Source organism: Rhinopithecus roxellana, chromosome 1 (genome assembly GCF_007565055.1).
Source record: "Rhinopithecus roxellana isolate Shanxi Qingling chromosome 1, ASM756505v1, whole genome shotgun sequence".
Lineage (NCBI taxonomy): Eukaryota > Metazoa > Chordata > Mammalia > Primates > Cercopithecidae > Rhinopithecus > Rhinopithecus roxellana.
The window spans coordinates 111155863-111180489 of NC_044549.1; the positions used below are offsets into that span (position 1 = coordinate 111155863).

A 24627-nucleotide genomic window follows, 5' to 3' on the forward strand; every position below is an offset into this window, starting at 1 on the left:
CTGGCAAGGTTCCATTCAGACCAGATTGCGGCAGATCTGCAGTCACTTCAGACTGGGTGGGGCATCCAAGTCCACAGAAGTGCAAATTCTCACCCTTAGCGGCTGCTGTGGAAGCTACTGGGGCTGGGACAGCAGAGAAGAACCCAGACGGGAGCACCGCCCTCCCGCCAGATTCCCAGCGGCTCCTCCTCTCTCTCCCAAACCCACTCCCAAACGTAAGGGCAGTCTTCCCCGTTCCAGGCAGAAGCGCTGCGTGAGTCTCCACACGTAGCCGCAGGCAGCTCCTTAAATAGCGTCCGAGCTGAGCAAACAGTCCAGACGTGGGGCCCAGGAGGGCGAGCGGAGGCGACCGCACCGGGCGCGCAGCGGCGGCGGGTCAGCGGGCGGCCAATAGCCAGGGCGCGGCCCGCCCCGTCGCCTCCCCTCGGGGAGCCTATAAGGCCACCGCAGCGCCCCGGGCGCCTGCTGCTCCGCGCCTCAGCCGACGACCTGACTCTGCTGCGTTACGCGCAGCTCACGCTGCCGGCCCCGCGCCTTGCCCACCCGCTCCCGCCCGCAATCGCTAGCCCAGGGCGGACCCGGGTCTCTGCGCTCTCGCGAGAAGTGCAGCGCTGCGGGGCCGTGGGCGCCTGAGCCCGCGCGGCCCTCGAGGGCCGAACATGGGGGTGCGCACGGTGAAGCCTCAGCTGCTGCTCCTGGCGCTCGTCCTCCACCTCTGGAATCCCTATCTGGGTGCAGACTCGGAGAAGCCCTCGAGCATCCCCACAGGTGAGCACCCTGCGGTGTCCCGCTGTCCCGCGAGGCTCGGTCGGCGGGGGGGCAGTTCATTCATCCACCAACCCTTCCGCGGGGCTGGCCAGGTGAGTAGTGGGGGCCTGTCCCTCCTCTCCAGGACCGCCAGGGTCTTCCCCAGAATTGCGGTCGGGCGGCGCTGGTCCCAGGGGAAGTGTAGGGGCACCCGCCCTTGTTGACTCCTTGAAGTTCTCGGTGAACTCAGCTTGCCCCAATTTCCCTGCAGAACAAGTTGGAGTTTCCTTTTGGACTTGCAGGTCATGGGCACAACACCTTTCCTGCAGCTCTCCTTTCTCTTCCCTCGTTTCTGAGAGTTGGCATGGATTTATCCGTGATGGACGAGGCAGTACTCCTTCTGTGACCTAAACACGGGGCTTAGTGTACTTTCTAATTGATGGTGACACATTCCTTCCAGCACCCCAGGAAGCAGCCGGTAACACCTCCCTCTTGCCAAAAACAACGCTCGCTCAAAAACCTTAGTTGTTTTTAGTAAGGCTGCCTGGTTACCCAATACCTCCAGGCGGCAGCTTTCCTCCTTTGGGATCTGAAGGGGAAGCTGTTCGGATACACGGCTGCTCCCCTTACCTACCCTTTTCTTGAGCCCGGTGCTGTTTCTTGTTTTCAGAAGCTGGAACTGCAGCGAGAGTCTAGTCAAGTTCTTGTAAAACAAAACTTTTTACATTTAGCCAGATTAAAGAGAGTTTCACAACGTTTGTCTAAACGTGCTTTGCTGCCTTTTGTGGCACATGAAAAATCCTTGCAGTTTTCCACATTTGTGCTCTTTGTGCTCAACTCTCTGAAATTAGATCTTGCATTTGAATGACCTTCTAATGTCCTTTTTTGTTGTTGTTGTTAAGGCATTTTGGCATCTTTTTTTTCTCCCAAGTTAATAGAGTGCTTTTCTACTTGAACTTTTCTTAAGCCTAAGGACAGAAATTTCTATTTCAGAATTACATTCAGAAAGTGACATTTGGTCTGCAGTCCAGCTCATCCATGTAGCAATAGTTTTGTTTTCATCTTTAAGTGTTTCAGATAACGTCAGCAGGCTGAACTGCCCATCTTTCTACAAAACAGTGCTTGCTTTGTTAGCTTGAGAACCTTCAGCATTCAGATGGATTTCTATCAGTTACAGGATGCTTTTCTTTCTGTTAGGTATATGTGACCATTTAAAATGGATTTCTGAACCCGTGTGATTCCTCTAAATTTGAACTACACTTTTGCATAATTTAAAAATATTTCTACTAGCATAATATCTAGAAAGTGGAAAGTAAGTGCCTTCAGCAAATTTGAAAGTAGAGACATTTAAAAAGGAAAAACAAAACAAAACGAAAAGACTTCCCCAGAAAAATGTCTTTCTTTGTTGAAACATCCAAGGAAACTTTAATTGGGAAATAAAACAATCTCTAAGGACTTTGTTATATTTAAAGAGGCCTCTATGGCCTTTGTATGTTTTATTCCACTTGATTGCCACTACCCCTTACTTTTTAATAGAGGACCTCCCTTTGTAGCTGCCTTTATGTTTATAGTCAAAATCAACTTCCCTTCTCACTCTGGATTTTAAATTTCATGGAACTGGACAGTAAACTTTTAATGGATTGTGATATCAGAGAAAGAGAATTTTAGATATGAAAGTTTCCTCAGGAGAAGACCACATGAAACCCACTGTTTAAATCTGAGGACTGGTCACTTTTGGTAAGCAGGCGGGAATTCGGTTAGGATCGAAATGTGGGGAAATACTAATTTGTGATAGGTGAAGCCAGCACTAGTCAGTTTGGTTACAAATTTCGGTGTAGGTAGATGTTCTTATAGGTTATATGATAAACTAATAAACGTAGAGGAGAACTGCTTGATAAGGTGGGCAGAATCATGGACTGTGGTCTATATTATTCTTTAAATATTTCAACTGAAAATTACTGAATAGAAACCTATTTGTTGACATAAATATCAAGATCTTCTATAGGACCCTAAATTGTCTAGCTTAATAGTTCTTTAAGAAGAGTGCTTTTCATCTCTAACCCTGTATATCTGTCAACATGTCCCAACTAATCAAGAAGAAATGGTTTAGATCACAATTTCTTGGCCCTATTGACATTTTGAGCCAGACACTTCTTTGCTTTGGGGAACTATGCTGTACATCGACGTTTAGCAGTATCCTTAACCTCTGTGCACTAGGTGCCAGTAGTATTCCTTTTCTAATCTAAGCACCAGAAAAAAAAAAAAAAAAAAAAAAGGCCAAATGTCCCCAGGGGGACAAAATTTTGCCCAGGGTTAAGAATCATGGGATTAGACAAATCTGTTTGTATTTGAGGCAGTGTGGCATTATAGCGTTACTGAAATGATAACAGCAAATCATTTTTGAAAACAAATATTTATAGTGATTTTCAGTTTACCCACTGTAGTTGGGAATGTGACACACATTCATCAATTTTTGGAGTGTAATTTTTCCTAGCTCTGGTGCTTTGTTGACCAGAGTTGAGAACTTAGCTTTTTGTTACATTTTTGAGAGTTCTCTGTGCTGTGTTGGTTCCTTTTGGTTGCCACTTTATTCTTAGCAGGGAAAGACTAAATAAGATTTTGGTTAAAATAATCATTTTCTCTGAAAATAATGTATAGGAATTGTTACCTGAAAATCATATTCTTATGGGAACTTTCAGAGGCAGAACCTTCCTAATCAGTGCCAGTAAATCAGGTTCATACCCTGATTTATCTTTCCTGTCTTTTCTGCCTTCTAGATGGAATAAGGAGAAGGTGGACGTATTCCTGCCAAGTCTTTGCCGTCAGGTCTCTAGACGTGAATCAAATTTGTGTGTGTTTTCTGAGGCACCTTACTATTCTATGATCCAAATTGGGCAGAAACCAAGTTTTGGGCAAAAATAAAGGAAATGGTTTCAAATGTTTCTGTCAAGACCAGTATTTTTCTACCACATTCATTCATTTATAAACTCTCTAATTTACTGTGGTACATTCAAGGAAAAAAGGAAAGATTTATCCCTATCTACTGATGCAAACCAGCAATTTACGGGGTGGAGAGGAAAAGAGCAAGGGCCTGGAGAAACCTCTGGAAGAGAGAGGGTCTTGTCCTCTGTACTTTCTGTATTCTGTGCTTCAGCCACACAGAATGACATATCATCCATAAACAGACTGTGCCTTTTATTTCATATGAAAGCAAGCATATAAAACAACTCTAGAGAATGTGAAGACAAGAAATTAAAATTAAATTGAGCTACACTTTTCTATCCATCACATGGGACAAAGCATCTTAAAATAAACTCTGATTGTACCAAATGTCAGGATGGGAATTGACCGTTGGTGGAAGCACAGTGTTTTTGGAGAACAATTTAATAATGTCTACTGGAGTTGAGAATCCACATGTCCTGTAATCCTAGATATGTAGATGAATAGTTCTCTCAAATTTCTGTTCCTTTTTAGTTTTTTGAAATCCTGTTTATTGTTTAAGTCTAGCTCCTAGGAAATTCTTCCCCTTGCTGTTTTTGTTTGGTTCTTTTTGTTTTTAACTTAATGTGGTTGGTTTATACATATCATATTTACTTTCACTGTAGGTTCTTATGCTTAATAAATTATAAACTCTTTAAAATGAAGGGCTGAGTTTTATTCATTTTTATGCTCTTCAGGGTCTACACTGTTCTTTTGCCACAGACATTCTCAGGTTTTGTTTACTGAGTTTCTGGCCTGTTCTGAGAATTATGAAAAGTAGCATGCAGTCAATGAGGTTGCTAGTTTCTCCTTCCCCCAGAACTTGATCCGAATTCACTGAGGTTCCTTTCTCTGCTTGGGAACCCATACGCTACATGATGTAACAGCTTAAAAGTGCAATATCTGCTGCCTTGTTTCTGAACCATGTTTGGCAACCCTTCTCCACAGGTTATATTTCTCCCTCTACCTGCTTTACTCAATACAAAGTGGCAACTGCACTATTACTTTCAGGTAGTTGGGTGCCATAATTTTTTTTATTGGTGGTGAAATGGAGATTTGGAATGCTTGCGTAACTTGCACAAGCTCACATAGCTGGAAAGCACTAGAAGAGGAGGCTGTGCTCCTTCAGGCTGTGCTTGTCTTTCCTGACCTCCTAATTATTCTCTTGGACTTTTGGGACCTATGGGAAAGAAACAGAAACTGGCCATCAGTGACTTAGAGAACGAAAAGGAAAGCTTTGCTAAAAGGGAAAAGACGTAGTTTGCAGGTGACATAAAAGGAGGAGGAAGAGTAGGCACAGGCTGAAGGAAAACTGGGCCCTAGGCAAGAGTGGCAAATTATGGCCCATAGGCCAAATCTAGCAGACCCCAAACAGCTACCTGTGTTTGTGTGGTCTGTGAACTAACAGTGATGTTTACATTTTTAAATGGTTGAAAAATATCAAAAGGAGAATAATATACTATGAAACATGAAAATTATAGAAATTAAAGTTTTATTGTCTCTCAGCCAAATTCATTCGTTTACATACTGTCTGGCTGCTTTGGTGCTACAAGGCAGAGCTGAATAGTAGTTACAGAGACTATGAGGCCTGCAAAGTCTGAAGTATTTACTAGCTGGTCCTATACAGAAAACTTTGCCGAACCTTGCCTTAGGAGATGACATTCCCACTTAAGCTGTGCTTCATGCCAATCTGCTGCTCTGTGGGAAGGAGCTGGCTTCTGGACAGTAGCAGCTGGCTCTGGGCATTTCAGAGACCTGTTTTTCATTTTAGAATTTGCCAGTGATTCCTATGGTGTTTTGCATTCAAACATAGAGCTTCTCTGTTACATCTTTTTAAATACAGCACTTGAAGCTAACAAGACATGCTCTTTGGTGTAAATAGTGCCCTCATGGTCAAAAATGGTTGAAATACTGATTGCTAGCTGGAAAGAAGATGCAAATTTCTTCTTCAGAGCTTGAGTATATTCTAGAAATTTGTTCTTGAAACCTGGTTATGAATTTGTGGCTGAGCTCCTGGGAGGAAATAGTTAGCAGGTTGATCAAAGAGTATTTTTATTTTTCTTTAATCATTGCTATAAATTAGGCTTAACTGAGAATTTGGTAGCTTTTAAAGTGACATATTCTCTTTAATTTACATTTTACTCATTTGCATTTGCTGTAGAATGCTTGCCTCACCAAACTAAACTGAACAGAACTAATTTTCTTTCTTTCTTTCTTTCTTTTTTTTTTTTTTTGAGACGGAGTCTCGCTCTGTCGCCCAGGCTGGAGTGCAGTGGCGCGATCTCGGCTCACTGCAAGCTCCGCCTCCCGGGTTCCCGCCATTCTTCCGCCTCAGCCTCCGAGTAGCTGGGACTACAGGCGCCTGCCACCGCGCCCGGCTAGTTTTTTGTATTTTTAGTAGAGACGGGGTTTCACCGTGTTAGCCAGGAGGGTCTTGATCTCCTGACCTCCTGACCTCGTGATCCGCCTGCCTCGGCCTCCCAAAGTGCTGGAATTACAGGCTTGAGCCACCGCGCCCGGCCAATTTTTGTATTTTTTTTTTAAGTAGAGATGTAGTTTCACCATCTTGGTTAGGCTGGTCTTGAACTCCTGACCTCGTGATCCAACCCCTCGGCTTCCCAAAGTGCTGGGATTACAGGCGTGAGCCACCGCGCCTGGCCAACAAAACTAATTTTCAAAGCTATTGAGATTGCAGTTAAAAATGGTTATCTAGAATAGTAGAATTATAGAGACTGTGTTATTTTATTTATTTATTTATAGATAGGGTCTCATGCTGTGGGTCAGGCTAGAATGCAGTGATGCTGTCATAGCTCACTACAGCCGTGGGCTCAGTGATCCTGTTCATCACCTCAGCCTCCCAAGTAGCTGGGACTGCAACTCTGTTGTTATTTGTTATCTTTATTCTGCTTACCACCTTAAAGCCTACGTGTTGCAACCCATATTTGGTAATTACACTACTAAAGATGGTGTAGCAGTACAGAATTGATTACTGCCCGACTGTGTCACAAAGATACCTCTTCAAAAACTACTGTTTGTAATTTAAAAATATAGTAACCTCAAATAAGTTTTTGTTTTCAGAGTAACTTTCAAGCTATTCAAAGAGCAAAGATATATTGTTTTTTTTTACACAGAAGGAAGATTTTCATTACAGATTTTCTTTTGTGTATTAAAAGAGGGAAATGTACTTTTGTTAATTTTAATTTGGTTTTCTTCAAAACAATACAATCAGGTTTATGCATTTACATACTTAGTTACTGATTGACTCATGCATTTTTTTCAGGCCTTGTTTTAGTAGCATATTGTGGCAGATTTAGGGAAATAATAATATTTTAAAATTTATAATAAAATATGGATATACTTCCCCTTTCTTGCATTTATTTCTTAAATGAGATGTGATTAAGTGAGGAAATACTTAATTTGTTAGTGTTGAAATATGCTTCATGTTTAGAATTTGTTTTCTGTTATAAGAAATTAGGTTTAAATGAGAACACTTGGACACAGGAAGGGGAACATCACACATCAAGGCCTGTGCTGGGGTTGGGGTAGGGGGGAGGGATGACATTAGGAGATATACCTAATGTAAATGACAAGTTAATGGGTGCAGCACACTAACATGGCACATGTATACATATGTAACAGACCTGCACATTGTGCACATGTACCCTAGAACTTAAAGTATAATAATAAATAAGTAAATAAATAAATAAGAAATTAGGTTTAAAGTTTAGTTTGTATAGGTTTGTAATTAAATTTTAACCAGGGAAAAATCTGTAAATAGCAACTGGATAACCTTTGCTCTTCATTTCAAGAGCCCTTAACACTAATTATTATTATTATTTTTTGCTGTTCTTTTTTATTATTAGTCTTCTCGCAAGAGAGTATCAGTTTCTGTGCAAGTTTGTGAGTGATGGAGATACTCCCCAGGCATTATCAATATAGAAGTGACAAGGTATACTACATTGGAGTGTCCTTTCCTTTTTTGGCTGAAGAACTGTATTTATAATAAAAGTCTACACCAGAAGTTTAAAGTAAAAATCTTATTTCAAGTTTGTATACGATAAAGAACATGATTATTACTGTAAATATACTCAATAGACTTTTAATATAAATAAAAGTCTTGGTGAACATACGGCTAAAATGAGGGGCTACTTGAGGCAGGGGAGTGGTCAGAAAATGTGTTTCATATAAACATTGGTGAATTTGCAAAAATAGGCCAGAGTTGAAATTAAATATCATTTGTTATACTGATAGTTTATTGATTTTAATATTGCTTTTATTATCTTGTGTGCATAAGACATCCTGGTGCATTAACTAATCATCTGCTCATTTAATTTGGGGTTATATTCTCAAATTTTTGCAAAGAACTTTCTCATTTGCTTTCTAGTTACTGCTAACCTGTTTTAGGGTTCCTTCCTTAGGGTAGTGAGAGACAGGAATTTCCTCTGATTTAAATGCTGTTTTTCTACTTTTTAAATTTTTTTTTTAATTTTTATTTTTTGCTGTGGACAGGTAAAAATTCTATATGGGACAAAGGAATTTTTAAGTACACATAATTTTTATTGTTCTTGACAGTACTCCTGGTCAGTCTTGAACACTCAAGTGCAGTAAGGAGATACTGAATATGCATCATGCTCCACAACTTGACCCTCCCACAGGCACAGCAACAAGCAGAATAGATAATGTGGATTTTGGCAGTCTTGGCTTTCTGATGCTAGGGCATCGATCTGGCCTGGGAGAAGAAAAGATCCAGAAGCTATACTTTATTCTGGAGACCCAGCACACAGTGTCTCATAGGCAAGGCTACTCTGTCATTGACTATTCTGTTTTAAATGATTTGGAGCCACAGCTTTTGTGGGGTTTCAGATGCAAAATACTTAGAGATGCTGCACACAGGGCTAAGAAGGGAGCCCATAACATTTAGGTCTTTTTAAATGCATTCTCTAACAGATTCTTTAAGCATTTAAATCTTTCCTTCCTGTTTCTAGCAATGTACTGATACCAACAGCTATTTCATCTTTAAAAATTTGGCAAATATAGAATTTAAATTATTTCTTTCTTAAAAAGGGAACCAGCTAACAGTTTACTGGTAGACTAAAATGTTCTCCTTAATTTGATCACCTGGGGAAGTCTTAGAGCACTGTTGTTGTGAAGAGGGCGGATAGGTTCTTTGATGGGATTTTCCAGTCTCGTCCAAGCCAGATCTGAGGCTCCTTGTCTTCAGAGGCCTCTTCTCCTGCTCTGGCTGTACTGGTTCTTTCCTGGCCTCCAGCTGGCACCACAGTGGTGACCAGAATGTCCTGCTGGTCCAGGGCCTCTGGAATTCCTGCCGGCCACGTCTAGAGAAGGACAATCCTCCTTTTCTTCTTAGTTTGGTTTAGACAAGGTTGGAATTTTTTAAACAGTGACTTTACTAAGTAACCAAGGGCAAAACAAAACAAAACCCCACACTGGAAAATCACCGAGGCAAAGAAATGAACAGATTTACCAAGTAGAGATTCAGAGTTCTTACTCTCCTCTGACTTTGGTATAGTTATATACCTGCACACCTGGCACATTTTGAGGGTTCATGAGTTCTGTGCCCTTGCCCAGCATTTCTTTCTCCCCTCTTCACTCTCATTCCTCACTTCTTCCTACCACTTTCTTTTACACAGACAACTCTTCTCCATGGTTGGAGTCCATGAGATCCATGGGTAGACAAGTGCTAATAGATGGTCTAGGTATATTTGTCATTTCTTAAGGATATATCACATTGCATATTAACATAACTCTAGCCATTGGGCACTTTATTTTCTTCAATAGGTAGAATTTTTTTTTTTTTTTTTTTTTTGGTGAGGGGGAACAGAGGCTTGCTCTGTCATCCAGACTAGAGTGGAGTGGTGTGATCTCAGCTCACTGCAACCTCTGTCTCCTGGGTTCACGTGGTTCTCCTGCCTCAGCCTCCTGAGTAGCTGGGTTATAGGCGTGTGCCACCATGCCCAGCTAATTTTTGTATTTTTAGTAGAGACGGGTTTCACCATGTTGGTCAGGCTGGTCTCAAACTCCTGACCTCAGATGATCCGCCCGCCTTGGCCTCCCAAAGTGCTGGGATTACAGGTGTGAGGCATCGCGCCCGGCCAATAAGTAGAAAATTTTTGTGCTGTTGCCCATAACAATTTTTGTATTGCATTAATTCTTGATTTTAGTAGCAAGTTGTGTATGCTTTTATAAGCCTACGCAATTTAGTAAATCTACATTAATTTAGTTAAGCTTTACAAATTCTCTCATAATACAATTTTTTTAGAGGTAACTAACAGCATTTTAACTTTTTAGATGCAAATGTATGCCAACAATAATTCCCATTGTGTAATACTGTGAAAATTTGGTAATTTATATATATATATATATATATATATATATATATATATATATTTTTGAGACGGAGTCTCGCTGTGTCGCCCAGGCTGGAGTGCAGTGGCCGGATCTCAGCTCACTGTAAGCTCCGCCTCCCGGGTTTACGCCATTCTCCTGCCTCAGCCTCCCAAGTAGCTGGGACTACAGGCGCCCACCACCTCGCCCGGCTAATTTTTTTGTATTTTTTAGTAGAGACGAGGTTTCACCGTGTTAGCCAGGATGGTCTCGATCTCCTGACCTCGTGATCCTCCCATGTCGGCCCCCCAAAGTGCTGGGATTACAGGCTTGAGCCACCGCTCCCGGCCGATAATTAATATTTTAAAATATAATTGGAGTATTTATTGACTGGCTAGTCTGTGTTTTGTTGCTTTGTGTGAAGGAAAAAGAGAAAAAAAAAAAAAAAAAACAGAATGAACAAACAAAAACCACACAAGGCTCAGTTCCTGTTCTGTATTGAAATTCTAAGATTCTTACAGGGAAAATAATGTATATGTAAAACTGAGCAAATCAAAGAAGCACTTAGGGGTAAGCAACCTGGGCTACAGGGAAGAACATACACATCTGGCATCAGGAAACCTACATCTAAGTTCTCATCCTTCCTCCTTCCACTCACCAACCTTGAGCCAATTCTTGAGCCTCTTCAGTTTTCACTTGTAATTTGTGATCCTTATAGTGTTGTGATTTGATGTCTCTTGACTCTTTTTTTTTTTGAGCTGGAGTTTCATTCTTCTCCTCCAGGCTGGAGTGCAATGGCGTGAGATCTCGGCTCACTGCAACCTCCACCTCTGGGGTTCAAGTGATTCTCCTGCCTCAGCCTCCTGAGTAGCTGGGATTACAGGCATGCACTACCATGACCAGCTAATTTTGTATTTTTAGAAGAGACAGGGTTTCTCCATGCTTGTCAGGCTGGTCTTGAACTCCTGACCTCAGGTGAACTGCCCACCTCAGCTTCTAAAAGTGCTGAGATTACAGGCCTGAGCCACTGTGCTTGGCTAATGGCTCTTGACTTTTAAGTGTCAGAATGGTGGTAGAGACAGAGTGCTGCAGGAATCAGAAAAGAGGTCTCAAGAAGGCATAGATATAAGGTTGTTTTGTGTTTTAAATTCTACTTTTTCTACTGGTTATTGTATCAAGATCTGGAGTTGGCCAGGACTTGGTGTTGCTTTTTTCTCTAATTAGATTTGATTTAGATGCAGGACAGTAGGCCAAGAATAACTAGAATTAAATTGACATTTAAAAATATTCCAAGTGTTTTTATATGAGAAGAGAAAACAGTCTGGTGTTTTTATGAAGCTATTTTCTGTTTTCAGAGAGGAACCATATCCTCTTCAGTACATTTAAATATTGTAAGCTGTTAAAAAAATAAACTTATATTCATCTGTTTTAGTTCTGAACTTTAAGTCAAATAAATTAATAACAATTATGCTGGTAACTTTTTTTTAACTGTTAGTTTGGGTTCAGGGGTACATGTGAAGTTTTGTTACACAGGTGAACTCATGTGATGGGAGTTTGTTGTATCGATTATTTCATCTCCCATGTATTAAGCCCAGTACCCAGTAGTTATCTTCTCTGCTCCTCTCTCTGCTCCCACCATCACCCTTAAGTTGAGCCCAGTGTCTGTTTTTCCTTTCTTTATGTTCATGAGTTCTCATCATTTAGCGTCCACATATAAGTGAAAATATTCAGTATTTGGATTTCTGTTCCTGTGTTAGTTTGCTAAGGATAATAGCCTCCAGCTCCATCCATATTCTCGAAAAAAAACATGATCTCATTTTTTTTAAAAGGCTACATAGAAATTAAAGTGAAGTTTTATGATATGTGCTACTTAAAAATTGGGGACCCTTGTCTAACTTGTTACGTAAATAGTCATCAGAATACCTAGATTCAACTTTTAGATTCATTCATTATCTTTAAAATATGATTGCATTTAGTGAACTGAAAACATGGTAAATAAAAACAAAATCAGTTTGTGGGAGAAAAGTACTTATGTGCATATGTATACGTGTGTATGAGTATGTACACATTTGTTTTTACTAGCCATGGAGATTATTGTTGAGCCTTGAGAAAGGAATAGAAAGTATGAGTACCTTTTAATCTGGACTTTTCTTCTTCGATGTATTGCTATTGTTATTGTCACAGCAGCATTTGTTCTACATGTGTTTGCATCTTTGAATGGAGCATATCTAGTGAGTGGTACACTCTGCAACTTAATCTTTGGAGAAGATGGTGGTATGCAGTGGTTTTTTTTCTGGCTATTTTTCCTACTGTTTTCAGATGGATTTGATGTAAATTGAAGGAAGCAGTTCAAACAGAACAATTGGAAGGGAAAGAAGGTAACTTAGTTTTAAAAACGTATATAGTTACCTACACAGTTGTTTTCTAAGTGTAAAATTAGCAAGTATTACAGAAGTATTTAGCCTGGGTGTTGGTTTTTGGAAATTAACAAGTATTTATTGAATAAGCAAATAAAAACCAGTAGCTGTTTCTTTTGTACAGTATATTAGGTTGAAGAAAAATTTGGTTTATTAAAATGATAACTAAGTTTTATCTTATTGTTTAGTATCACTTGATATTTTATGTTCCTCAGGCATAAACATGTTTTTTTTTTTTAAATGAAGTATTACATTTTAAACAACTAGTGTAATATCCTAAAAAACCGAGCTCCTCCTCCCTGAGTGGCTGTATTGCACCAGTACCATCAGCTCCATGAGTTGTGGCAGAGTGGATAAGTGAGATTTTTTTTTCATGTTTTGATAAAAGATAAACTAAGAAGTCTACTTTTGAACCATAGACACAAAGTTAAAAAATAACTGTGATTGATAATTATATCTCATTTTCTGTAACCAGATTTAAATTCTTTATTGATGCAAGGCATGAATTTTTCTTAATAATTCTCAGAATATCCCACACTTACATTAGTTTCGAAGCATATTTGGTTTGTAGAAAATTCTTTCGAGAAAGAGTCCTATTCAGTTTGAAGAGGTGATGGGAGTGAGAGGGTAAGTGAAACAGAGGAAGGGAAGTTGCTTTTAAGTGTGGTACAGAATTACAAAATATGTGACTTGAATGAGTTCACAAATAATTCAGAAAAATCTGAACTAGAAGCCACTGCTGGGTGCTGGCAAGGGAAATTTTGCTTATGTAAAATGTGGCACTGAATTCTTCCCTGAACAGAAAGATGGTTTGGGTAGTTTCATCCTTGGGATTTATTTATCTGGATTATGCTTATTGTGGTTGTAGCATTTCATATTAACTGTAACAAATGGAATATCTCAGCCATTGTTTGCATGCTATGACTTTCAGCCTGTGGTCCAGTGTGCATGGACCCCGATGCAGCATATACACTGAGACAGTGTATAGTGCTGAAGTTTTTTATTTGGTTTCAGGAAGTCAGCTGGTTACTTCAGTAATCAGCAGAGATTCAGAAATATAGATGCTGTAATATTTTGATGCAGCCATGGGTGTATTTCATATCACTTCATATTTCTGATAAATTGAGGTACAAGTCTGTTGTGCTTTGAATTATTGGAAAGTTGTGTTATTTCCTCTTTTATTATGATTAAGTATATTACAAAGAATTTGGGATGATGTTTTTAAAATATTAGGGCAAATGCAGAAACAGTGCAGAGGAGTGCTTGCTTTCTTGATATAGCCAGAGGGTGCTCACTATACAAGGAGACTAGAGACCTCTAACTTTGAACTTCAAACTTTGAAGTCATTTTTTCTCATTCCTCTGATTTATTCTTGGTATTCAGGTATATTGCTTTGCTCATTATTTTGTCTCCATCTTTTTTTGTTTGTTTCATCTGTAGTGGAAAATGTGTGTGTGTGCGTGTATGTGTGTGTGTGTATGTGACTCCCTGCCTGCCTGTATAAATAATTAGATATCTGAAACAGGTAAAGATTATTTTTAACATGATTTTAATATTGTTATTGCATTCAGCAGTGATTCCTTAATGTTATTTAATACCTATCGAAATTCACCTTTGCCTCTTTTTCTCAAATGTCTTTTTATAGTTGATTTATTTGATCTGGATCCATAAATGTATCTTCCTAAACACCTTCCAAGCTGTCACTATCTTAGTCTACAGTGCAGGACTCTGGTAGCCTCAGGGTCATATCTAGCCTGCATATTGTTTTCCAAAGTCTCAAATTAAGTTCTATGTTTCTGGCAATTTTACTTAAAAATCAGAATTTTTCTTGCCTTGGAGGAAAACAAAGGAAAAGAAGGCCTGGAAACCCTGGGTTTTCCTTCCCATGTGGCAACAATAGTTAACTGGCTCTGAAGAGTCCTCTCCTTGTATGGGGTGCTTGTGCACTCCAGTCACCATAGCAGAGGCCTGGCCTCTTCACTGATGTGTTTGCAGCCCCCTCTCAGTATACATCACTGAATTAGATAATTATCATTGTTTCTGAAATTATTTTTCTTGTCTCATCTTTCTTGAGTTCAGTGACTCTTAACCAGGGGTGGTTTTGTCCCCCCTGGAATATTTGGTAACATCTAGAGACATTTTGTTGTGAGCAGTGGGTGCTCCTGGCATCCTGTGGGTAGAGTCCAGGGACGCTGCTAAAACGTCCTGCATTACACAGCATGACCCCATCACTCTCTCCCACCCCCACCCCAAGAAAGAATTATCTGGCCCCAAATGTCAGTAGTGCTGAAGTTGAGAAACTCTGCTACGGTCTGATGGCACACTTCTGATTTCACTGCCCTGCTTCTAGTGCCTTCTCTATTTCCAAATGTATTTATTATCATTTCCCAGTTTGCACTCCCTATTCATACTGGATTCCTCACTATCCAGTCAAGAGATCATGCTTTTACCCATCTTTTGGGGGAGGGGGGATTATATTTCCAGGTTCCTTGACTGTCAAAATACTGTTTGTCATTTTTTAAGGCCTCTATCTGGCTCATTTAGCTAGCTGTTTCTGATGACACTTTATTGCAATGTTCTCAAAAAATCATTTTGTTATAACTGGAAAATTCCTTGAAAATCTATTTGAACTCTCCCTCATTACAGTCTCTGCTTCTCCAGTCTAAGAAACTGAATATAGATATATTAAATCTTATATTCTAGTTTTTTTTTGTAGATTTTTATTGTCCCTTCAGTGTTGAGCTTCTACAGTATTCTCTGCAAATATATAATCTGTGATTTAAATTAGTATTTAGTATGTTATCCTCAGTCTTTTCATATGAACTGACTTTACATTCTTAATTGGATTTTAACCTGCAAGAGGATAGAGATTCTATCTCTTGAATTGCTGTGCCTTAGAACTCCCAGCCTCTGAAGCTTCTCTGCCTATAGGCCTTACAGAGGGACAGTCCATTAACCCTTGGCTTGCCCTAGTCACAACTAACAAGATATAAGTGGGCACCCTATGTTGGTCTGGGTTCTATTCAAATGAAGAACCCATTTTAGATATCTTGAACAAAAGTAGATTTAACAAAGTAATTACAAGCTTATACAATTATTGGAAAGCCTGGAAGAATGGGCTTTAGCAAAGCTTCCAACTGTGACTTCTAGAATAGCAGAAATAGCTGACCATACTAGGAGGCTCCTACCTCTGTCCCAGCTGGGAATCAGTAGCCCACCATTGGAAGTATTGAATTCAGAAATAGGCTTCCATAGATGTAACCCAGGGATGGAGAAGCTGTCTCCATTGATTCCTGATGCCCTTGAGGCTGGTGACTATACCAACAATGCAGAATTCAGCCACAGCCTTTGCTGCTGTCAATATGTCTGTCTGTCTGTCTGTCTGTCTCTCTCTCTCTCTCTCTCTCTCTCTCTCTCTCTCTCCCTCTCCCTCTCCCTCTCCCCCCTCCTTCTCTCTCCCTCCCTCTCCCTCTACCCACCCTCCTTCCCAGTTCCCACAAAGTGTGAGATTGACCCTAGAACACTGGTGTAGGGTAAACCATATCCTTCTGACCATGCTTACCAATGGAAACATCCAAAAGTGATAGAGAGAGGACCATCTGTTTTTCTGATCTCATAGGAACACATCTTAGAGGAAGGGTATAATTTACATCCAAATGTTCAGCTCCAAAGAACTTGGAGAAATGCACCTTTAATATTTGATTTTTCTCATGACTTTCTTCAGTAATTGTTCTTGAAGCTTGGCAAAGCTTTAAATTATTTTAAAATTTTATGGATGTTTTTGACAATAGGGACCCAGTAAGGGCTTAGCATTACATGAAATACATGCTTTTTTAACATGGAGCGCTATTGTAAAGTTCTAAGCATGTTGAATACGTTCTCAGCTTTTAAGAGGAGCAATTTCTAAGAAAGTCATGGGAAAAAATAAACTAAACTATGAAATAGAGGCAACTAAGTAATCAAAATTTATTGTGCCCTCACCATCCTTATTGTTTTAAGGCCAGTGGATCATAACTTTTATGGAAGAGACAGCATGGTACAACTTAATCCTAATTACAATTTTATGATATTTGACTTATAGTTATTTATTCATCTCTTATTCAGTAGTGCTTTTATTTTATACAGCACCCTATAACTTTCAGTAAATTCTTGGCTGACTAATGTCACTTTTCTGAGATAAAGACAGTGGGGCTTCCTCACAGCTTCTGGATTTTGAGAATGTCAATAATAATTCTGGCTCATTAAGGAAGGAAGGATTTAATTTGACTCAGCCTTTTAAAAGTTCATGATAACAAAAGTACAAAAGAAAACTTTGTGAATTACCGTAATTGTACTTTCTAATTGTAAATTTATGTTTCACGATTTTTATTTGAAAGTTTACTTTTTATGTAATTGTTTTTTACTTTTGTAGTTTCTTTGCTCATAACAGTAACGGTAGTTAAGCTTATGGCTGAAACTCCTGCTGAACAAATCTACAGAGGAGTATCTTACATTCAAATTAGAATGTTGATCTTCCTCACATTATTTGGAGTTGGGACACCCCAACTAATGTGGTATTTATTTATTTTAAAATTTCATTTGTTTTGCTCATGGTGACAATTTCAGGTGGTAAGTAGAGGTACCTTAGTGTTCAAATTAACACACAGACAAAACTAGATTGGGAATGGCTGGAATAGAATTAATACATGTCTGTCTGGGTTTATAATGCCACCATGGCAGTTTAGTTTTCGGTTTTGTGTGTGTGTATTTAAAATGATACAGCTAAAAACATTTGCTTTTATTTTGATGAAGAGAAAAATATTTGGGAAATCTGGATTTATTTTGATGATATGCCTGGGATGTAGTCTGTTTAGCCCTTTAAGTGACATTTTTCATCTAAATTGTTGTGAAAGCTCTGGTAAGAAATGACAGCTCCTATAAGAAATGTTGAAGCGCCAGTAGAAATCAGTAAGAACTAGGATATAGTAGATCTAGTGAAGATGGCATAACTTTGTGTAAGAGTTGTATTTTCGGTTACAATGACAGTAATGCTTGTAACTGAAAACAAAGATAGTTAAGAATAAATTTAAATTTGTCCATGAACTCACTATCAATTAGTAAACAATGTAAAACACTGTGATAGTATTCATTTTTTTCTGTTTGTATATCTTCATATATTTTCTTTATAAAATCAGGATATACATACATACTTATAAGCATACTGACACAGTTTTGTATTTGTCTTATTTACAAAATAGTATATTTTAAGCATTTCCCATGGCATTGAATACTCTTCAAGCAATGATTTTTAAGTAACATTTTTATATCTGTCGTGGGATTATACCATAATTTTTATAACCATTACCTTATTATTCAATATATAGCTTGTTTGCCATTTGACGCTAATAGAAATAATATTGTTGGGGTATTATTGAAAATAGGTTTTGGTTTCCATTTTTACCTATTTTTATAGGAAAAGTTCAAGAAACAAAATATTTAAATCAAAAGATATGTACTCTCTTTGTCTCTTATTACATACTGTGGAGTTGATTTCCAGAAGGTTTTATAAATTTTCACTTCCATGAGCAGTGTACAAAAGGGTATGGAAATCTTGGCAAGCATTACTTTTCAAAATACTTTCTTCAGGGTTTTAAGGGAAAATTGTGTCTGATTCTCTTTATCCTCCTTTTTTATTTCTTAAATTTATAGTGATTTATTTACTTGCTAAAATATTTACTTCTGTTTCCTCTGTGAGTTGCATATTCATGTCAGTGGTGTGTACATTCTAGTGGAGTTAGAAAGGACAGTAAACAAATGTATTGGGAAGGTATAAATCTTAAAAAGAAAAATAAAATGAGATTAGAGTGATTAGGTTGAAGAATACCATTATAGGTACTGTTTTCAGGAGAGACTTCTTATCTTTGATTAATTTGAGCATAGAAGGGTGGAGGCTTTCTGAGAGAGGAGGGTTACAGGCAGCAGGGACCACGATATAAATGCTCTTGGCTGAGGATGTATTTGATGTGTCTGCAGAGCAGCCAGGAGAACAGTGTGCCTGCAGTAGGGACAAGGAGGGTATAGTGATGGAAGAGATCAGATTGTCAGTCAAGACCAGATCGCTTAGTTACTTGGAGTTTGGAGTAGGGTAAAGAGTTTGGATTTTATTGAGAACAAGAGGTAAACCCTTAAAAAAAACTTGGGGCGAAACGCAAGATATGTGTGTGAATTAGAAAAGGTGATCTTATCTGGACTTGTGGTTGGTGAATGTAATATATGCTGATTTCAGTCCCATTTTCCCCTTTAGCCTCTCTAAAGAGTGGCTCTATTATATAGTTGCTAAACTGTATACATTGTGACCCTGAATTGATAGAGTTGTAGCTTTATCATTCTGACCAGTAGAAAGGAGAGATTGACAGTGGCCAGGGTAGATACAGGGAGATTCTCTAAGAGAAGATTTCAGTAGTCTAGGGAGAAGAGGATAGTGCCCAGGTTTAGACTAGTCACAGAAAAGATGGTTAGGAGAGAGGCTGGATCCTGTAATGCTGATAGAATTTGTGGTCAACTTAGATGGAGAATGTGAGAGAAAAACAGGAGTTAAGGATGACTCCAAATTTTATTCTTAAAATTTTGCATCGTAGAAGTTTTAATTTGTTTAAGTCTTACACAAATTGGGTATATACTCTACATGCTGTTTTTTTTTTTAATATTCTCACTCGTGTTTACATAGACTGGAACAACTTTGAGGGACTCTGGTGACTGTTTTATTTTAATAATTACTATTAAAATTTTTAGTCTTCTTTGTGTCTATAATGTTATCTAAATGTTTATTCAGTAGAATGCTAGTGGTGGAAAACAGGACCCTAAAAATATTTTTACAAGGGCGGTCGGAGTGTTTAACTCTAGGAAGTAGGCCAAAATAGCTGCTGTGATTCACTGAGCCGTGAGTTTGGGAAAAAGCATTCTGCAAAATGTTAGCTGATAGCGTTGAAAAATAACAGAGCTGCTCAGAGCAGATTTTTCAGTTTACGGAAATTGTGTTATAACCAAAGCATGGGAAATGGGAATAAATAGCAGGGGAAATCTGGCTGCATGACTCTAAGATCAGTGCTGCTGCAAAGAGTCCCTGAGTCAGCTTTGGTTTGTACCAAGGCATCAAGTGTATTTGGTTTGACAAGAGATTGGAATGTGCTGACAATGCCCCTTTCTTATAATCTTAGGCAGTATATTACAAAGCTTTATTTTCAATGTAGCTTTTATTGTTTGTTGTTTATTGTACTTAAATTGTGGTTAAAAGCAAGCACTGGGATATTTGTGTGCTTAAACTTTGTTTAAGGGCAAGAGCTAGAGATTTATTTGCCTGGAACAGACCCTGCTCTGCCTCTGATTTCCATTCAGTTCAGTGGGCAATTAATCTTGTAATAAGAAAGGTTTCAGGTTTGTAGTGTTTTTATTGACCAACCTTTACATAAAAGTACGCCTACCATGTAACCGGAAAAAGATCCCTGATGACTTTTCTATGTACCACCCTTAGTTTTTGGAAATAGGTAAAGGAAGAAAAACTGACAGACTGAGAATGAATAGGCAGAGAGATGGAAAAAAAAACAGTAGAGAGAAGTACCAGGAGGGGTAGATTCATACAGCTGGATGGTGAATTTGGCACTGATCCGTTTTACTAACTTAAAACTTGTTGGATTACATAAATTTCTATTAAAAAAGAAAACTGCATTCATATTAATTTAGGCAGTATTTTTCTCGATGACAAAAATCTGAATAGAAAAAAATTAGTTTCTTTTAATAAAGAACATTAAATATCAGTAGATAGTAGTTTTACTTGTAGTTTATTTAGAGGTACTTTCAAGGGATAAATACTTTCCTCATCTTTTTGAAAGTTATAATTTGGCAATTGTTTTCTGACAGGAACCTTTGGTTAATGATACAGTAGATGATGTTTTTGCCAATATTCTAACTCTCTGGGAACAGAAATGGAGAATGTTGAATCCCATTCCCCTGTTACACACGTTTCTTCACCTGGTGAACTCGTGTCCTCAGTTTTAGTGTGAATTCCTCACAATTTTTTTCATAAACCTCCAATTTAAAATAACTTCTTCTGTTAAAACCTTTCACCCTCTTCCTGTTTTTGAACTTATTCTTAGTATTTACTGCAGTTTCCACTTGAAATTGTTTGTGGAATTATTTGCTACTATCTCCCGTCACAACTGTATTGTAAGACCCATGAAGACAGGGATTGATTTTTCCAAAAATGTTTATTGAGTGACTTCCTTCCTTCCAAACATATTTATTGAGTGCCTACTATGTATCAAGTAGGATTCGGGGATACATGAGGTTTACATTCTCTTCAATTCCAGCATTTACTTTGTTTACCATTATATCTCCACCATGTAGCACAGTGCGTGATGAACTGTGAATGTCAATACCTGTTGAAAGAATAAAGATGAAATCCCATTGAGGAGTATTTGCAGGGCTCAAATGTGGTGTGGAGTCAGGGGTTAAATCTGTGGTTGAGGAACACGAACTTCTCCCGAGATTGGGGATGTCTTTCCCCATCTCAATCTGAAATTTCCAACTGCCCCTGTTCTAACTTTTCTTTCAATAAAAATGAGAACTTTCTAAGTGTTTAGATCCATTTTGTAAACTGCATGTGGGGAATGTATGCAGTTTACAAGATAAATCACAGAAGAGTTAATGCAGTAGTGATCATTTTATTAGCAGTCCACATTAATAAAATACAGCAGTTTAAATTTTAATGTAGTTAACTTTGTACTTTTTTGGCTGTAATTAATCCAGCCATTTATGTTACTTATAATTAAAGGTAGGAAAGCCATTAGATACCTCATTTGTTCATACTGTGTATTAAATTATCTAATTTATTATTTATCTAGTTTATTATGTACAGAGAGTACATAATAAAACTTAATAAAACCTCATAATAAAACTTATTAGGGGGCAGTAAATGAAGAAACATGTTGTGTTTTTGACAGAGCAGGTACGTAGACACTCAGACATTAAAATGGAGGCCAGGAAATTAAAGGTCAGAAGCAGCATGTGGAAAACATTGTGTCTGGGGCCACTTACTATAGGAATAAACAGCTCTGTAGATTTGGATGTTCTGGGGAAGTACCCTATCATTGGAAAGTATGGAAAGTGATCATGAGTCCTCAAGAAGAGGTTATATTTGTTTGGTATTCTTTGCTTAATTATCACATTTTACAGAATGATTTGCATTGTTAGCATCACTAATAGAAAATGTTTAGAGAAAGTTGAAAGGCACCATGGTTTAATTGACTGGAATGCTTTATGACTAAAAATGCAGAGAGTAGTTTGTGAATTTTTAGAAACTGATCCTATTCTTTATTAAAGCGTATTGTGTATTTCTGAAAAAGCACACATAGTATAGTTTAATTCAGACTCTTTGAGCTGTATATACTTCCAATTATATACTAGTTTATGAGTTCCTTCTACTTTGAGAAATTCTGGAATTAAGAATAAGTGAGGATTGTTGGGGAGAGGTTGTTGAAGCTGACAGAACACTGAATGCTTACCCTTGTTTCTAGGTCACAGTGAAATCAGACTTCACTGGGGAGCAGTTATCTGATGAGGAATGTCATGAATCCTTTCAGAAATGGGAATATCTCTATGTTTGTCTCTGTAATGTAGAGGCATCTCGAGGGGCTGCACTTTTGACAAATTGTCATAAGAACTGGCCCCATATAACACTGGCTTAGCTTTCCAGCAAGGGGATTCTTATTCCCTGCTACACAGATTCCCCAAATGAACCATTGACTCTTTCAGATACAACCTGACCCAGTGCACTGGAGCATCCTGACCCTGTATGGATTTATACTGCTGAGAATAAATTGCATTCAAAAGAGAGCTATTTTATGAACATCTACTTTAAATATACATCTTGTTTATGACTAATTAATGCCTTGCTGTGTTTTTGTGGAGCAGTCTTGAAGAACCAGGTGGTGAGCCATTCATTTCTAATGTGTTTAGCTAGGAATTAGTTGAATATGACTGTATATGAGATGGGGAAAGAGAAAGGGAGGAAGGGAAGGAAGGACCAGTTTTTACACAGTGACATTCTTCAACCATTTTTTTTTTTTTTTTTTTTTTGCCAGCAGCTGATATTTCTTCCCTAGTGCTGTTTCAGTGCACATATACTAAGCCTTGTAATAAATTTCTTGCTAATGACTTAAAGTGATGGCATTTGTACAGGAATGTGTAACTGTTGGCTTGATTTTGTTTTACAAACTGGTTTGAAAAAGAGAGAAAATCCTCTGAATATTCATTTCAGATTAAGTCCAGTGGAAATCTCAGTAAAATATTGGATGTGCAGAAAAGCTTTACACTTTAGGATGAGCTGCGTTATTATCTTTTTCCTGCGTCATAATAAAACCCTTAATCCAACATTAAGGTTGTTTGATAGTTGGTGTTTATAACACTACCGGGGTGAGCATTTAGCAAGATAAATTGTAGAGATTTGTGTTCCTTCAGGATAGGGAATGTGGAATTTAGAATTCTTATTGTTTAGAAAGTCACAGAAGATACTTGAAACATTTCCCTTTTTTTTTTTTTTTTTTTTTTTTTTTGAGACGGAGTCTCGCTCTGTCGCCCGGGCTGGAGTGCTGTGGCCAGATCTCAGCACACTGCAAGCTCCGCCTCCCGGGTTCACGCCATTCTCCCGCCTCAGCCTCCCGAGTAGCTGGGACCACAGGCTCCCGCCGCCTCGCCCGGCTAGTTTTTTTTTTGTGTATTTTTTAGTAGAGACGGGGTTTCACCGTGTTAGCCAGGATGGTCTCGATCTCCGGACCTCGTGATCCGCCCGTCTCGGCCTCCCAAAGTGCTGGGATTACAGGCTTGAGCCACTGCGCCCGGCCAGCATTTTCTTAAAATTTTATTTATGTAACAGACTCATCTTTTCAGGTTAGTTTTATGAGATAATTTGGAGTCCTTCACTACTTTAAACATTTTCTTAAAATTTTATTGATGCAGGAGACTCATCTTTTAAGATTAGTCTTAATAAATAATTTGGAGGCCGGGCGCGGTGGCTCAAGCCTGTAATCCCAGCACTTTGGGAGGCTGAGACGGGCGGATCACAAGGTCAGGAGATCGAGACCATCCTGGCTAACACGCTGAAACCCCGTCTCTACTAAAAAATACAAAAAACTAGCCTGGCGAGGTGGCGGCGCCTGTAGTCCCAGCTACTCGGGAGGCTGAGGCAGGAGAATGGCGTAAACCTGGGAGGCGGAGCTTGCAGTGAGCTGAGATCCGGCCACTGCACTCCGGCCTGGGCGACAGAGCGCGACTCCGCCTCAAAAAAAAAAAAAAAAAAAAAAAAAGAAATAATTTGGAATCCTTTTTCACTGCTCTTTTTCACAAACCCCATTTAATCTGTCAATCAATGTTGTTTAGTCTGCCTTAGAAACATATTCAAATGGATGACTTTTTACCTCCTTTACTACTGTTCCTTGTCTGTGTCACCTGGTCTCTAACATAGAACACTGTTTGAAACACTCTTCAACAGACTTCCTAATTTTGTCCTTGGCCTCTTTCTGTGATAGCAACCAGGGTAATCCTGTTAAACTTGAGTCAGATTATGAGATGCAGTAGTGCATAGCAGTTAAGAGCACAGCCTCTGGTGCTAGTCTTTCTCGGTTCAAATATGGGCTCTGCCACTTACCATGTATTTAATTTTGGGCAACACAGTTAAATGTAATATTGGAAGAGCAGTAGTACTTGGATTAAATGAGTTAATAGTATCTATATAGTAGACATTGTTATTACTATTATTTTAGTAGCTATTATGTCATCTCTTTACTCAGAATCCTCTACTAGCTTGCTATTACATTTGAAATAAAAACCAGAATCTTTACAATGACCTCCTAGACCCTGCACAATCTATTCATTCTGACTTCCAAACTCATCTGATTTTCCCTTGCGTAGTCTCTTCTGGCCATTCTGGATGCCTACTGTCCTCCCTTTTCTTCCACTGCTAATATATGAAGCCTGAACCCAGCTCAGTCAGATTCTCTGTATTTGTTTCCTTTTACTGGAAAGATGTCCCTCAGATATCTGCATAGCTCACTTCCTTTGCTTCAGGTCACCCTCTCAGTGAAACTTGGTTATGTTATCCAAGATA

At 38.7% G+C, this 24627-nt stretch overlaps 1 protein-coding gene across 2 annotated transcripts in view; it reads left to right on the forward strand.

The window, feature by feature from the left end:
* The first annotated feature begins 314 nt into the window (after positions 1-314).
* Positions 315-24627, forward strand: part of PLOD2 (procollagen-lysine,2-oxoglutarate 5-dioxygenase 2) — a 92344-nt gene continuing 68031 nt past the window's right edge. Inside the window, exon 1 of one of the 2 annotated variants that reach the window (XM_010363398.2) lies at positions 315-768. In XM_010363398.2, coding sequence (XP_010361700.1) covers positions 660-768 — 109 coding nt within the window. In that variant the 5' untranslated portion in view covers positions 315-659. The remainder of the gene's footprint in view (positions 769-24627) is intronic. The other variant, XM_010363399.2, reaches the window with a different exon arrangement.